The 16,092-nt window shown below is 48.7% G+C and overlaps 1 protein-coding gene across 2 annotated transcripts in view; it reads left to right on the forward strand.

Moving 5' to 3' along the window:
* STEEP1 (STING1 ER exit protein 1) overlaps positions 1 to 16,092 on the forward strand; it is a 260,016-nt gene that overhangs the window by 194,244 nt on the left and 49,680 nt on the right. For both annotated transcript variants that reach the window (XM_063935619.1, XM_063935620.1), the window contains exons 4-5: positions 12,946 to 13,084; positions 14,221 to 14,310. In XM_063935619.1, the coding sequence (XP_063791689.1) occupies positions 12,946 to 13,084; positions 14,221 to 14,310 (229 nt within the window). The remainder of the gene's footprint in view (positions 1 to 12,945; positions 13,085 to 14,220; positions 14,311 to 16,092) is intronic.

The raw sequence follows: 16,092 nt of genomic DNA on the forward strand, positions 1-16,092 counted from the left end.
GGGAGAAAGGCCGCCGAGAAGGGGGCGGAGCCTATCTCCTCTGCACACAGGCGCCATTTTCCCTCACAGCTCCGCTGGAAGGACGTCTCCCTGACTCTCCCCTGCAGTCCTGCACTACAGAAACAGGGTAAAAAAGAGAGGGGGGCACTAATTGGCGGGTTATTAACAATACAGCAGCTATAAGGGAGAAACACTTATATAAGGTTGTCCCTATATCTATATATAGCGCTCTGGTGTGTGCTGGCATACTCTCCCTCTGTCTCCCCAAAGGGCTAGTGGGGTCCTGTCCTCTATCAGAGCATTCCCTGTGCGTGTGCTGTGTGTCGGTACGTTTGTGTCGACATGTATGAGGAGGAAAATGATGTGGAGGCGGGGCAATTGCCTATAATAGAGATGTCACCCCCTAAGGAGTCGACACCTGAGTGGATGGCTTTATGGAAGGATTTACGTGACAGTGTCAGCTCCTTACAAAAGACGGTTGATGACATGAGACAGCCGACTAATCAGCTAGTCCCTTTCCAGGCGTCTCAAAAACCATCAGGGTCTCTAAAAAGGCCGTTACCTCAGGTGGTGGATACTGACTCCAGTGTCGACGGTGAGGAGACAAACGTGACTTCCAGTAGGGCCACACGTTACATGATCACGGCAATGAGAGAGGTGTTAAACATTTCTGATACTGCAAGTACCACTAAAAAGGGTATTATGTGGGGTGTGAAAAAAACTACCTGTAGTTTTTCCTGAATCAGACAAATTAAATGAGGTGTGTGATGAAGCGTGGGTTTCCCCCGATAAAAAACTGATAATTTCTAAAAAGTTATTGGCATTATACCCTTTCCCGCCAGAGGTTAGGGCGCGTTGGGAAACACCCCCTAGAGTGGATAAAGCGCTCACACGCTTATCAAAACAAGTGGCGTTACCGTCTCCTGATACGGCCGCCCTCAAGGAACCAGGGCCCTCATTCCGAGTCGTTCGCTCTGTATTTTTCATCGCATCGCAGTGAAAATTCGCTTAGTACGCATGCGCAATATTCGCACTGCGACTGCGCCAAGTAATTTTACAATGAAGATAGTATTTTTACTCACGGCTTTTTCATCGCTCCGGCGATCGTAGTGTGATTGACAGGAAATGGGTGTTACTGGGCGGAAACACGGCGTTTTAGGGGCGTGTGGATGAAAACGCTACCGTTTCCGGAAAAAACGCAGGAGTGGCCGGAGAAACGGGGGAGTGTCTGGGCGAACGCTGGGTGTGTTTGTGACGTCAAACCAGGAACGACAAGCACTGAACTGATCGCAGATGCCGAGTAAGTCTGAAGCTACTCTGAAACTGCTAAGAAGTTTGTTATCGCAATATTGCGAATACATCGTTCGCAATTTTAAGAAGCTAAGATTCACTCCCAGTAGGCGGCGGCTTAGCGTGTGTAACTCTGCTAAAATCGCCTTGCGACCGATCAACTCGGAATGAGGGCCCAGGTGACAGAAAACTGGAGAATATCCTTAAAAGTATATACACACATACTGGTGTTATACTGCGACCAGCAATCGCCTCAGCCTGGATGTGCAGCGCTGGGGTGGCTTGGTCGGATTCCCTGACTGAAAATATTGATACCCTGGATAGGGACAGTATATTGTTGACTATAGAGCATTTAAAAGATGCATTTCTATATATGCGAGATGCACAGAGGGATATTTCCACTCTGGCTTCAAGAGTGAGTGCGCTGTCCATTTCTGCCAGAAGAGGATTATGGACGCGACAGTGGTCAGGTGATGCGGACTCTAAACGGCATATGGAAATATTGCCTTATAAAGGGGAGGAGTTATTTGGGGTCGGTCTATCGGACCTGGTGGCCACGGCAACGGCTGGGAAATCCACATTTTTACCCCAGGTAGCCTCTCAACATAAAAAGACGCCGTCTTATCCGGCTCAGTCCTTTCGTCCCCATAAGGGCAAGCGGGCAAAAGGTTCCTCTTTTCTGCCCCGGGGCAGAGGAAGGGGAAAAAGACTGCAACAGACAGCCACTTCCCAGGAACAAAAGCCCTCCCCCGCTACTGCCAAGTCCTCAGCATGACGCTGGGGCCTTACAAGCGGACTCAGGCACGGTGGGGGCCCGTCTCAAGAATTTCAGCGCGCAGTGGGCTCACTCGCAAGTGGACCCCTGGATCCTGCAAGTAGTATCTCAGGGGTACAAATTGGAGTTCGAGACGTCTCCCCCTCGCCGGTTCCTGAAGTCTGCTTTACCAACGTCTCCCTCCGACAGGGAGGCAGTATTGGAGGCAGTTCACAAGCTGTATTCCCAGCAGGTGATAATCAAGGTACCCCTCCTGCAACAAGAGAAGGGGTATTATTCCACGCTGTTTGTGGTACCGAAGCCGGACGGCTCGGTGAGACCAATTTTAAATCTGAAGTCTTTGAACACTTACATACAGAGGTTCAAATTCAAGATGGAGTCACTCAGGGCAGTGATCGCGAACCTGGAAGAGGGGGACTATATGGTGTCTCTGGACATCAAAGATGCCTACCTCCATATCCCCATTTACCCTTCTCATCAAGGGTACCTCAGGTTTGTGGTACAAAACTGTCACTATCAGTTTCAGACGCTGCCGTTTGGATTATCCACGGCACCTCGGGTCTTTACCAAGGTAATGGCCGAAATGATGATTCTTCTTCGAAGAAAAGGCGTTTTAATTATCCCTTACTTGGACGATCTCCTGATAAGAGCAAGATCCAGAGAACAGTTAGTAGTCGGAGTAGCCCTATCTCAAGTAGTGCTACGGCAGCACGGCTGGATTCTAAATATCCCAAAATCGCAGCTGATTCCGACAACACGTCTTCTGTTCCTAGGGATGATTCTGGACACAGTCCAGAAAAAGGTGTTCCTTCCGGAGGAGAAAGCCAGGGAGTTATCCGAACTGGTCAGAAACCTCCTGAAACCAGGGCAAGTCTCAGTGCTTCAATGCACAAGAGTCTTGGGAAAGATGGTAGCTTCCTACGAAGCGATTCCATTCGGCAGATTCCACGCAAGAACGTTCCAGTGGGATCTGCTGGACAAATGGTCCGGATCGCATCTTCAGATGCATCAACGGATAACCCTGTCCCCAAGGACAAGGGTGTCCCTTCTGTGGTGGTTGCAGAGTGCTCATCTTCTAGAGGGCCGCAGATTCGGCATTCAGGACTGGGTCCTGGTGACCACGGATGCCAGCCTGAGAGGCTGGGGAGCAGTCACACAAGGAAGAAATTTTCAGGGCTTGTGGTCAAGCCTGGAGACATCACTTCACATAAATATCCTGGAGCTAAGGGCCATCTACAATGCTCTAAGCCTAGCACGACCTCTGCTTCAAGGTCAGCCGGTGCTGATTCAGTCAGACAACATCACGGCAGTCGCCCACGTAAACAGACAGGGTGGCACAAGAAGCAGGAGGGCAATGGCAGAAGTTGCAAGGATTCTTAGCTGGGCGGAAAATCATGTGATAGCACTGTCAGCAGTGTTCATTCCGGGAGTGGACAACTGGGAAGCAGACTTCCTCAGCAGGCACGACCTCCACCCGGGAGAGTGGGGACTTCACCCAGAAGTCTTCCACATGATTGTGAACCGTTGGGAAAAACCAAAGGTGGACATGATGGCGTCACGCCTCAACAAAAAACTGGACAGGTATTGCGCCAGGTCACGGGACCCTCAGGCAATAGCTGTGGACGCGCTGGTAACACCGTGGGTGTACCAGTCAGTGTATGTGTTCCCTCCTCTGCCTCTCATACCCAAGGTACTGAGAATCATAAGAAGGAGAGGAGTAAGGACTATACTCGTGGCTCCGGATTGGCCAAGAAGGACTTGGTACCCGGAACTTCAAGAGATGCTCACGGAGGACCCGTGGCCTCTACCTCTACGAAGGGACCTGCTCCAGCAGGGATCCTGTCTGTTCCAAGACTTACCGCGGCTGCGTTTGACGGCATGGCGGTTGAACGCCGGATCCTGAAGGAAAAAGGCATTCCGGATGAAGTCATCCCTACCCTGATCAAAGCCAGGACGGATGTAACCGTGCAGCATTATCACCGTATTTGGCGTAAATATGTTGCGTGGTGCGAGGCCAGGAAGGCCCCTACAGAGGAATTTCAACTGGGTCGTTTCCTGCATGTCCTGCAAACAGGACTGTCTATGGGCCTAAAATTAGGGTTCATTAAGGTTCAAATTTCGGCCTTGTCGATCTTCTTCCAAAAAGAACTGGCTTCAGTTCCTGAAGTTCAGACGTTTGTCAAAGGGGTGCTGCATATACAGCCTCCTTTTGTGCCTCCAGTGGCACCTTGGGATCTCAATGTGGTTTAGGGGTTCCTAAAATCACATTGGTTTGAACCACTCACCACTGTGGACTTAAAATATCTCACATGGAAAGTGGTAATGCTATTGGCCCTGGCTTCAGCCAGGCGCGTGTCAGAATTGGCGGCTTTATCCTATAAAAGCCCTTACCTAATTTTTCATACGGATAGGGCAGAATTGAGGACTCGTCCTCAGTTTCTCCCTAAGGTGGTTTCAGCGTTTCACCTGAATCAGCCTATTGTGGTACCTGCGGCTACTAGGGACTTGGAGGACTCCAAGTTGCTGGACGTAGTCAGGGCCCTGAAAATATACGTTTCCAGGACGGCTGGAGTCAGAAAATCTGACTCGCTGTTTATCCTGTATGCACCCAACAAGCTGGGTGCTCCTGCTTCTAAGCAGACTATTGCTCGTTGGATTTGTAGTACAATTCAGCTTGCACATTCTGTGGCAGGCTTGCCACAGCCAAAATCTGTAAAAGCCCATTCCACACGGAAAGTGGGCTCATCTTGGGCGGCCGCCCGAGGGGTCTCGGCTTTACAACTTTGCCGAGCAGCTACTTGGTCAGGGGCAAACACGTTTGCTAAATTCTACAAATTTGATACCCTGGCTGAGGAGGACCTGGAGTTCTCTCATTCGGTGCTGCAGAGTCATCCGCACTCTCCCGCCCGTTTGGGAGCTTTGGTATAATCCCCATGGTTCTTACGGAGTTCCCAGCATCCACTAGGACGTCAGAGAAAATAAGAATTTACTTACCGATAATTCTATTTCTCATAGTCCGTAGTGGATGCTGGGCGCCCATCCCAAGTGCGGATTGTCTGCAATACTTGTTCATAGTTATTGTTAACTAAATCGGGTTATTGTTGTAGTGAGCCATCTTTTCTAGAGGCTCCTCTGTTTATCATACTGTAAACTGGGTTCAGATCACAAGTTATACGGTGTGATTGGTGTGGCTGGTATGAGTCTTACCCGGGATTCAAAATCCTTCCTTATTGTGTACGCTCGTCCGGGCACAGTATCCTAACTGAGGCTTGGAGGAGGGTCATAGGGGGAGGAGCCAGTGCACACCAGGTAGTACTAAAGCTTTCTATTTGTGCCCAGTCTCCTGCGGAGCCGCTATTCCCCATGGTCCTTACGGAGTTCCCAGCATCCACTACGGACTATGAGAAATAGAATTATCGGTAAGTAAATTCTTATTTTCTCAGCTTTCTGACAGGGTTGCAAGTAATGAATCTACAACCCAGGTATTACAGAGCTCTATGGCAGTATGGCCTCTGTCTGGTACATCAGGACTCCCCGCTATATACCTCCACAAACGTGCGCTTGTGCATGTCACACAAGACGACACGGATACCGATTTCTGACACTACAGATGGTGATAGAGATGTGTTGCGGGGGTCCGCATCGCTTGAATGGGGGGTGCAATTATTGATAGAGGCTATCGGGGATGTGTTAAATGTTAATGATACCACACCCGAGCAGGTTGAGGAGGCTTTTTTCACTGAAAATAAGAAAGCCCCGCTAACCTTCCCTGCGTCAAAGGAGCTGAATGCTATATTTGAAAAAGCATGGGTAAACCCTGAAAAGTTTCAGATCCCTAAGAGGATTCTGGTGGCTTCTCCTTTCCCTGAGCAGGATAGAAAAAGGTGGGAAAACCCACCGATTGTTGACGCATCTGTATCCAGACTCTCAAAAAAGGGGGTTTTACCTGTTCCGGGATCTACCGCCTTAAAGGAGCCGGCAGATAGGAAAATTGATAACACGCTTAAATCTATGTACACTGCTTCTGGGGCCATATTACGTCCCACTTTTGCTAGTGCATGGGTTGTAAAGGCAATAGTGAAGTGGTCGGCTACCTTAATTGAGGATTGGGATACAATGGATAGGGATGACGTTGCATTGTATTTACGCAACATTCATGATTCTGCAGGTTTTATGGTAGAATCCATGAAAGACCTGGGTTCCATGGCTGCGGGAATTTCTTCCATGTCTGTTTCAGCTCGTCGGGGGCTGTGGCTCCGCCAGTGATCGGCCGACGCGGAATCCAGAAGAAGTGTGGAGTCGCTACCCTATACAGGTCAGGCTCTCTTTGAGGAAGCTCTAGACGCGTGGATATCCACCGCTACAGCGGGTAAGTCTCCGTTTCTTCCCTCAGCAGCACTTGCTCTGAAGAAATCCTTCTCCTCAGCTGCGCAGCAGTCCTTTCGGCCTAACAAGCCTAGAAAGGCCAGATCATCCAATACCTTCTTTAGGGGAGGTAAGGTTAAGTCCAAGAAACCTGCCGCTGCAGGTTCCCAGGACCAGAAGCCTGCTTCAGGTACCCCAAAGTCCTCTGTATGACGGTGGATGGCACGGCCCGGAGGTGGGGCCTGGGGGAGCGAGACTCGGACAGTTCTGTCTTGTCTGGGTATCGTCCGGCCTGGATCCTTGGGTAGTTGATATTGTGTCTCAGGAATACAGGCTGGAATTTCAAAGTCTCCCTCCTCATCGTTTTCTCAAGTCGGGCTTACCAACTCTGTTGGAGGACAGCACAGTGCTTCAAGACGCTGTCCAGAAGCTGGTGGAGGCACAGGTCATTGTGCCGGTGCCACCTCACATGCTGACCAAAGGTTACTATTCGAACCTTTTCGTGGTACTGAAACCGGATGGTTCGGTCAGGCCCATTCTGAACCTAAAATCATTGAACCCCTTTCTAAAGGAGTTCAAGTTCAAGATGGAGTCTCTTAGGGCGGTGATATCAGGTCTGGAAGAGGGGGAATTCCTGGTATCACTGGCTATCAAGGATTCGTACCTTCACATTCCGATCTGGCTGCCGCATCAGGCTTATCTCCGCTTTGCACTCCTGAACTGTCATTTTCAGTTCCAGGCCCTGCCATTCGGCCTCTCCACAGCAGCAAGGGTGTTTACCAAGGTGATGGCAGAAATGATGATACTGCTCCGCAAGCAGGGTGTGAACATCATCCCTTATCTGGACGATCTCCTGATAAAGGCATCATCCAAGGAGAAGCTGCTGCAGTCCATTGCTCTCACAACGCGACTGCTCAAGAGTCACGGGTGGGTTCTGAATTTTTCAAAGTCACATTTGGAGCCAACACAGAGATTGTCATTTCTGGAAATGATCCTGGATACGGAAGTACAGCGGGTGTTTCTTCCGCGGGACAAGGCGTTGGTGATCCAATCCATGGTCCGGGATGTCTTGAAGCCACCCCGGGTGTCGGTTCGTCAATGCATTCGCTTATTGGGAAAGATGGTAGCCTCCTACGAGGCTCTCCAGTATGGGAGGTACCATGCTCGGCCCTTCCAACTGGATCTCCTGGACAAGTGGTCGGGATCTCACCTCCACATGCATCAGTGAATTCGTCTGTCGCCAAGGGCAAGGATTTCTCTCCTCTGGTGGCTCCAATTGCCTCACCTCCTAGAAGGCCGCAGGTTCGGGATTCAGGACTGGGTCCTGCTAACAACGGATGCGAGCCTCCGGTGCTGGGGAGCAGTCACTCAAGGAGTAACCTTCCAAGGACAGTGGTCAAGCCTGAAAGCCAGCCTGCCCATCAACATTCTGGAACTAAGAGCCGTCTACAACGGTCTTCTTCAGGCGGCCCCTCTTCTGAGAAATCGGGCCATTCAAGTGCAGTCGGACAACGTAACAGTGGCTTACATAAACCGACAGGGCGGGACGAAGAGCAGAGCGGCAATGTCAGAGGTGACAAGAATACTCCTCTGGACAGAAAAGCACGCTTTGGCGCTGTCAGCCATCTTCATTCCGGGAGTAGACAACTGGGAAGCAGACTTCCTCAGCAGACACGATCTCTATCCAGGAAAGTGGGGACTCCATCCGGAGGTTTTCAAGGAAATAACAGATCTTTGGGGATCGCCCCAAACGGACATGATGGCCTCTCGTCTCAACAAGAAGCTTCGGCTTTATTGTTCCAGGTCGAGGGACCCACAGGCAGTGGACGCCCTGGTGTCTCCGTGGGTGTTCCAGTCAGTGTACGTGTTTTCACCACTCCCACTCATCCCAAGAATCCTAAAGCTAATAAGAAGAACAAGGGTTCAAGCGATCCTCATTGCCCAGACTGGCCAAGAAGGGCTTGGTACGTGGACCTTCTGAATCTACTGCTAGAAGAGCCGAGGCCTCTACCTCTTCGGGAGGACCTGCTACAGCAGGGGACGTTCGCCTATCAAGAATTACCGCGGCTACGTTTGACGGCATGGAAGTTGATTCTTGCTCGGAAGGGAATTCCAAGGAAAGTTATTCCTACCCTCATACAGGCTAGGAAAGGGGTAACGTCTAACCATTACCATCGTATTTGGAAGAAATATGTTTCTTGGTGTGAGTCCAAGAAGTTTCCTGGGGTGGAATTTCGACTGGGGCGTTTCCTCCTCTTCCTGCAGGCAGGAGTGGATATGGGTCTGAGGTTGGGATCTGTGAAGGTATAGATTTCAGCCTTATCCATTTTCTTTCAGAAGCAATTGCTGCCCTCCGTGAGGTTCAAGGTTCAGACCTTTTTGAAGGGAGCTCTGCATATCCAACCTCCCTTTGTACCGCCTACGGCGCCATGGGACCTTAACGTGGTGTTGTAGTTCCTCCAGTCGGATTGGTTTGAGCCTCTACAGGAGGTGGAGCTCAAATTTCTTACATGGAAGGCTGTCACTTTGTTGGCCTTGGCTTCTGCTAGATGTGTCTCCGAGCTGGGGGATTTATCCTGTAAAAGCCCTTTACTTGATCTTCCATGAAGATAGAGCTGAGCTCCGGACTCGGCAGTTTCTTTCGAAGGTTGTGTCGGCATTCCAACCAACCTATTGTGGTGCCAGTGGCTACTGACTCCTCAATTACTTCATAGTCCTTGGATGTCGTGAGGGCTCTGAAGATTTATGTGAAGAGAACTTCTCGTCACAGGAAGTCGGACTATCTGTTTGTCCTATATGATCCCAAGAAAATTGGGTGTCCTGCTTCTAAGCAGACCATTTCTCGTTGGATTAAGTTCACTATCCAGCACGCTTATTCTACAGCAGGACTGCCGTGCCCAAAATCTGTTAAGGCCCACTCTACTCGTAAGGTGGGGTCTTCCTGGGCGGCTGCCCGGGGTGTATCGGCAGTACAACTTTGCCGAGCTGCAACTTGGTCTGGGTCGAACACGTTTGCTAAGTTCTACAAGTTCGATACTTTGGCCTCTGATGATCTGAAGTTCAGTCAATCAGTTCTGCAGGAGCCTCCGCACTCTCCCTCCCGTTCTGGGAGCTTTGGTACATCCCCATGGTACTAATGTGGACCCCAGCATTCTCTAGGACGTAAGAGAAAATAGGATTTTGGTACCTACCAGTAAATCATTTTCTCGTAGTCCGTAGAGGATGCTGGGCGCCCGCCCAGCACTTTGTTTTCCTGCAATTGTTATTTGGTTCAGTACAACTTCATTTTAGTTGAGTACTGCATTGTTACTTGGTAAGTAATGTTTTCAGCTGTTGCTGAGTAGTTCAAGCTAGTTGTCTTGACGTGACTTGTATGTGTGAGCTGGTATGAATCTCACTACTATCTGTGTTAAGTCCTTCTCTCGAAGTATGTCGTCTCCTCGGGCACAGTTTCTAGACTGAGTCTGGTAGGAGGGGCATAGAGGGATGAGCCAGCCCACACTCTCAAACTCTTAAAGTGCCAATGGCTCCTGGTGGACCCGCCTATACCCCATGGTACTAATGTGGACCCCAGCATCCTCTACGGACTATGAGAAAAGGATTTACCGGTAGGTACCAAAATCCTATTTTTTCATGATTTTATTGGAACAATTACTGCTGTGATGTTTTTATTTCTTGGTTTGGTTTCAACAACACTTTATTGGCTTTCTCCTGCACTTTTCTGCATAATATTATGTTTTTATTTTGACCTGGTGTCTGCAATTTTGGGTAGACTATGCCATCTAAAATTGCCTGTGACTCCACAGCTCTGGGGTACATAATCGTTGTAAATAATTAAATCTGTTTATTTTAATGTCATTATGGGTTTTGGAGCTGTTAATATGGGAAGAGACTTTGGGGAGGAGAGAGACAGAGGGAAATGTGGAAAAGGAGAAAAGACAGTTGGGGAAAGAGACATGGCTAGAGGGAAAGAGATAGAATAGCAGAATAGGGACAGAGAGTGTGAGAGCTGGGGGTATGACATAAAGCACAACAGCTATAGTTGCCTCTACAACACCAGTTTTTAATGCATTTTTATGACAGGTCAAACATACTAGTTAATGCATAAATGACACAGGGAATCACTTTCATAAATGGAGCACCCTACAAATGTTTGTGTTACATACAAAATATAGCATTAAGCCAGGGGTGGCCAACCAGTCAGAGGCAAAGAGCCAGAAAAGATCTGTAGTCAAGAGCAAGAGCCACTATCATGTGCGCGCCAAAATGGGAGCGTGGCCTAGTTGTCACAAAGCTACACCCCATTGTTGTGCGCACACCTTTCGGTATGACGTTTGTAGGAGTATGACCTTGTGTCATAACCCAGTTTTTAGTCATGTTGTTGTACAGTGCCACATACAAATAATGCCCCAGTACAGTGCCTCATACATATAAAAACACCAAAAAATGGGTGCCTCCACAGTGCCAGATACATATATGCCCCCACAGTGCCAGATACATATATGCCCCCAGTGCCAGGTACACATGTCCCCACAGTGCCAGGTGCACATGTCCCTACTGTGCCAGATACATCATGTCCCTACAGCGCCAGCTATGCCCCACAGTGCCAGGTATACATGCCCCACACTACCAAGTACACATGCCCCACAGTGCCAGGTACACGCATGCCCCACAGTGCCAGGTACATCATGTCCCTACAGGGCCAGCTATGCTCCCAGTGCAAGATACACACATCCCCAAAGCGCCAGCTATGCCTCCAATGCCAGATACACACGTCGCCACAGTGCCAGCTATGCCCCCAGTGTCAGATGCACACGTCCCCACAGTGCCAGCTATGCCCCCAGTGTCGGATGCACACGTCCCCACAGTGCCAGCTATGCCCCTAGTGCCAGAATCACATGTCCCCACAGTGCCAGCTATGCCCCCAGTGCCAGAATCACATGTCCCCTCAGTGCCAGCTATGCCCCCGGTGCCGGATACAAATGTCCCCACAGTGCCAGATATGCCCCCAGTGCTGGATACACATGTCCCCACAGTGCTCGCCCCCACCCCAAGTTCTGCTCACCGCGCTGCTGCTGTGTATGAGGGGAGGAGAGGCTGCACCTCTCCTGCCCCTCACTCTCCGTCGTCGGTGTATCTCTTCAATTAGGGACCGGTCCGTGAGCCAATCAGGAGCCTTAGCTGCCAGTCCGCAAGCTCTGATTGGCTTATGGGCCGGCGCCGAATTGAAGAGCGACACCGCTGCAGAGGCGTGTGCCTGTCTGGGGCTGTGTCGGGCAGCGGTGGCCAGGATCCAACCGAGCCGCATGCGGCGGATGAAAGAGCATTACGCGATTGATGTTGAATGCTCCATGCAAGTTTTGTTCTGTACAAAATAATGCTCGACTTTATAATGGGTTCCAGTCAAGATCCTGGCAGCTGGAATACTGTACAGGAATCCCGAAAAGGTCAGGACATCGATGCCGGAATCTTGACAGCCGTGAGTATAGCAGGAGGTTTAGGGCCAGGGGTGGATGGGGTTAGGTTTAGGCGCCACCCCAGGAGGTTAGGGTTGGGCTGTGGGAGGGGAGAGGTCAGGGTTAAGCTTCGGGCAGGGGGGGGATAAGGGTTAGGCACCACCGAGTGGAGGTTAGGTTTAAGCACTAAAGAGGGAGGGTTAGGTTTAACCTGTGGAAAGGGGGGGTGGGGGGGTTGGTGTTAGGCATCAATTGAGGTTAGTGTTAGACACGAAAGAGGGAGGTTAGGCAGCGGGAAGAGAGGGTAAGGGGTAGGAGAGAGGGGAGAACATAGCTAGCTCACACCTGTCGGAATTTTAATTGTCGGGATGGCGTCTGTTTACTGTATGCCAGCATCCCAACTGCTGGCAAATCATACCCAACCCATTGTAAAACCAACCGCACTGAAATGCAGTTTTGTCACTACTGTCGTCCCCACTTTATTTATGTCACCTGCTATAAATTCTACAACACAAAGATTGTAATGCTGGAACATCGCTCGTGGCTGTTCTGCCATGGAACTTGATTTGTGGCAAGTTTATTGTGATTTTGCTTATCTCTATTACAGCTAGAGACATGGCCACTCAACATTTGGGCTGTGCGTCTTTACCAGCCAGTAAATAGATCGATTTTCCCAGATATAGCTGTCTTCAGAATAACATAGAACTTAAGTTTGCTAAGATTCATTTAGCAAACATTTATATCCACAAGCGTGGTTACTGTTAAGACAACACTTACACTCCATGCAGTATAAGCAGAATCTACAAGATTAGATGATCACCATGTGCATGAGACTTGAGAAGCCAGTGCTTCTGTATTTACTCTGGGTCTCAGCATGATTTTCAAAACACAACTGGTCTACCTCTGATGTAGATGTGTTGTAGTCTGTAACACTTCTTGAAGCAATAGTCTTCCTTACTGCAGTATGTATGTTAGAAAGTATTTTGATGTGTATTTTCCTTATTTAGACTCTTTTCCTTTCATACTCTTTTGCTAGACGTGTTTATAACTTTTCTACAGGTGCAGCCTTCTTCTCTTCTACCAGCACCACCAGAAGAATGCCCCTGCAACATTCATTGTCAATGGATCACTGGTCAAGTTTGGGCAGGGATTTGGCAAAACAAACATCTATACCCAAAAGCCTGACCCACCTAAAAAGGTAGCTATTTCATTTATTTAGTTTCTTGTATAGTGCCAGTTATTTCATTGCGCTCTACAGTTGGGAACAAAACTGTAATAAAACAAGACTGAGTAATGAAAGACAAAGCGGGAAGAGGCCCTGCTCACAAGCTTACAATCTATAGGGAAATGCAAGCAGGGCCTCTTACCTCTTTGTGTGTCTGTTATTACCCAGTCTTGTTTTATCACTGTTTTGTTCCCAATTGTAATTAGCAACGAGTATGCTGACACTATATAAGTAATGTAATAAATCCTATCACTTCTTTCATCTATGTCCAAAAGCCTGACTCACTCACTTACAAAGGTATAATCTAACTTCTTGCAGTGAAAGTGTCTGGTGTAATATATTCTGTTTCTGGCATCAGAGCTCCCATCTACTGGCCTGATTAAGAGTTAAAAAAATAGGATTTTACAAAAATGCACAAATGTATCCATAAATTTTAAGTTTATAACTCTTAAGTTACATGTAATGCCGGGCATACACTATACAGTTATCTGGCAGTTCCACCCTGTTGCCAAAATAATTGTATAGTGTATTTGCACAACCAATCCGAAAATATTGATGGTTAGACTTGCAGGATAATCCAGCATGTCCCTCCGATTAGATATTTTGGAGTGCCAAGTTGGCTACATCGGACAGTGTATGCACTGTGCGGCTGTCCTACGTACAATTCCCCTGTTTTTTTTCACAGAGCATTGGGGAAATATCTCCTCCTCACCAACCTGTAAATTGGGCCCTCTGTGTCTAATATAGGGATGAGACGTACTGTATGCTTGTTTTCTTTGGATACTGACCTTCATTTCAGCAGAAGTGCAAATGGCTTCTCAGGTTAGAACATTGTGGTATGTGGGAAGTGTGGAGGACAGGGAGAATGTTAAGTCGCAAGCGCACTCACTGTTCCCACCCTAGGGCAACGATTGAACAGCAGTAAAAGTTCATTGCAAAATTAAATTTCAAAACAAGGTTTAAGGACAGATGACAATTATCCAAAGGTGATAGAGAATCTATATCCCAAGCCTCCATTTTGCTAATCGAATTGAGATTGTTAAACAAGTTTTATGTCAGGTTTTGAGTATCAGGAATTATATTGCACCTACTAATGACTCCTTGTTTAGGTAATGATGACCAAACGCACAAAAGACATGGGCAAGTTCAGCTCCGTTACGGTGTCCACCATTGATGAGGAGGAGGAAGAGATAGAGGCGGTAAGTGGATCAGCATAAAGGGGGCACCCAAAAGCTATAAAATCTTATTCTTTATTTAATACAGTGATTAAACAAAATGATATGCTTAAGTGTATGAGTTTTCCATTTTCCATCATGTGGTAGCATCCTTTTTGGAAAAGCAGCGCTTTTATTATACATACTTTATCACATGAGACTTGCGTGTATCACGTAGGACGTTATACAATTAGTTGCAGTAATTAGCTGTCACTTTTTGGGGATTTTGTTTCTTTTTCATCCACTAGGGGTCACTGGAGTACTCTTGGATATGGATGGGGCGTTAGCAGGGATAGGCACATTTAAATATTTTTAAATTAGTAACTCTACCCTCTCCATACTCCCAAAGGTACCTCAGTGTTTTTCTGTGCCTCAGTCGGGAAGGTACAAGTGGACGATTCTCCACAGTTTTTCTTCAGTTTCACAGATTTTAAATTTTTATTCTCAATCCCTTCCCAGCTTATCAAGAAGCTTGGGTCCGGGATTGTTGGTGTTGCTGAGTGCAGCAGTTGGCTTGTCAGTGCTCATGAGAGGGGCCCTGCCATAGACCACAATCAGCCTTTGTGGATCACCCTTAGGCTGCAAAGGAGCTGGACGGAGCTTAGAAGAGGGAAGCCTCTACTCTATTCAGGTAATGGGCGGCCAGGCAGCTCACATTGTCGCCGCTCACTGGTTCTATTATACTGGGGATCGGGGTGGTCAGCTCGTGCTGCTTCCCCGCCATGGGACTGTACATTTTATTTTACCAGTGTGTCCCTGCTCCCCTGCCCAGCAGCGGCCTGCCCAGCATCCGCCGCTGGGCGGCAGCCGTTGCCGCTCCCCGCCGCCCTCCCGTGGTTAGCTTCCGCTAACCGCTACCCGCCCAGGTGTCTCTGCCGCGGACAGCTTCTAAGCTGCTGTGGCTCTGTGTTCAGGCTGACCGCGGACAGCTCTCACTGCTGTCGCGGCCCGCCTGCATGAAGCGACGCTGCGGGGGAGGGAAGGGGGAGGATTATGCCCGCAGCAGCACAGCAGGAGGTCAAGATAACTAAGCTGCATTCTAATGCAGCAAGTAAATCAGGCTATGAAGCCTGTGTTTCATGTGTAGAGGGTCTCACTTACATTACTATAGTAATGGGCAACTAAACCCTGTTATAAGCCTATGTTACATGTTCATGGGGGTCTCAGTTATTTTATAGTGATGGATGTTTTTATATATACATACCTCCCAACTTTGACTATCTGTGTAGCGGGACACTCGCGCGGTGAAGCCGCGCGCTCCCAAAAAGGGGGTGTGGCCTATGAAAATGGGGCGTAGCTTCACGGGAGGACTCGCGAGCCACGCCCCCGTTTTTGTCACTGAGAGGGCATGCCCAGCGCTCTGTGAGCCGCTGGCATGCTCCCTCTCCCTCTGACTCCACTGAATAGACGCTGTGCACAGCGTCTATTCACCGCTGCTCTGCTAAGCAGAGCAGCGATTGACAGAGCCTCCCAACTGACCCCCCACCGCGGGACACTGTGGCCCGCGGGTGGGACAGTCCCCAAAAAACGGGTCTGTCCCACGAAAATCGGGACAGTTGGGAGGTGTATGTGTATATATATATATATATATATATATATATATAATGTAATATTTATCTCAACTAATACTGTGATAATCTGAGCAGTTTGCTTTATTATACATAGGATTTTTTGTATATGCAGAGCACTTGGCAGGCCACAATTTTAACACTACTTCCTGATTCTTTTTGCAGGAAGTTTGCTGCCGGTACTACCACTGGAGGAGCA

Source organism: Pseudophryne corroboree, chromosome 8 (assembly GCF_028390025.1).
Source record: "Pseudophryne corroboree isolate aPseCor3 chromosome 8, aPseCor3.hap2, whole genome shotgun sequence".
NCBI lineage: Eukaryota > Metazoa > Chordata > Amphibia > Anura > Myobatrachidae > Pseudophryne > Pseudophryne corroboree.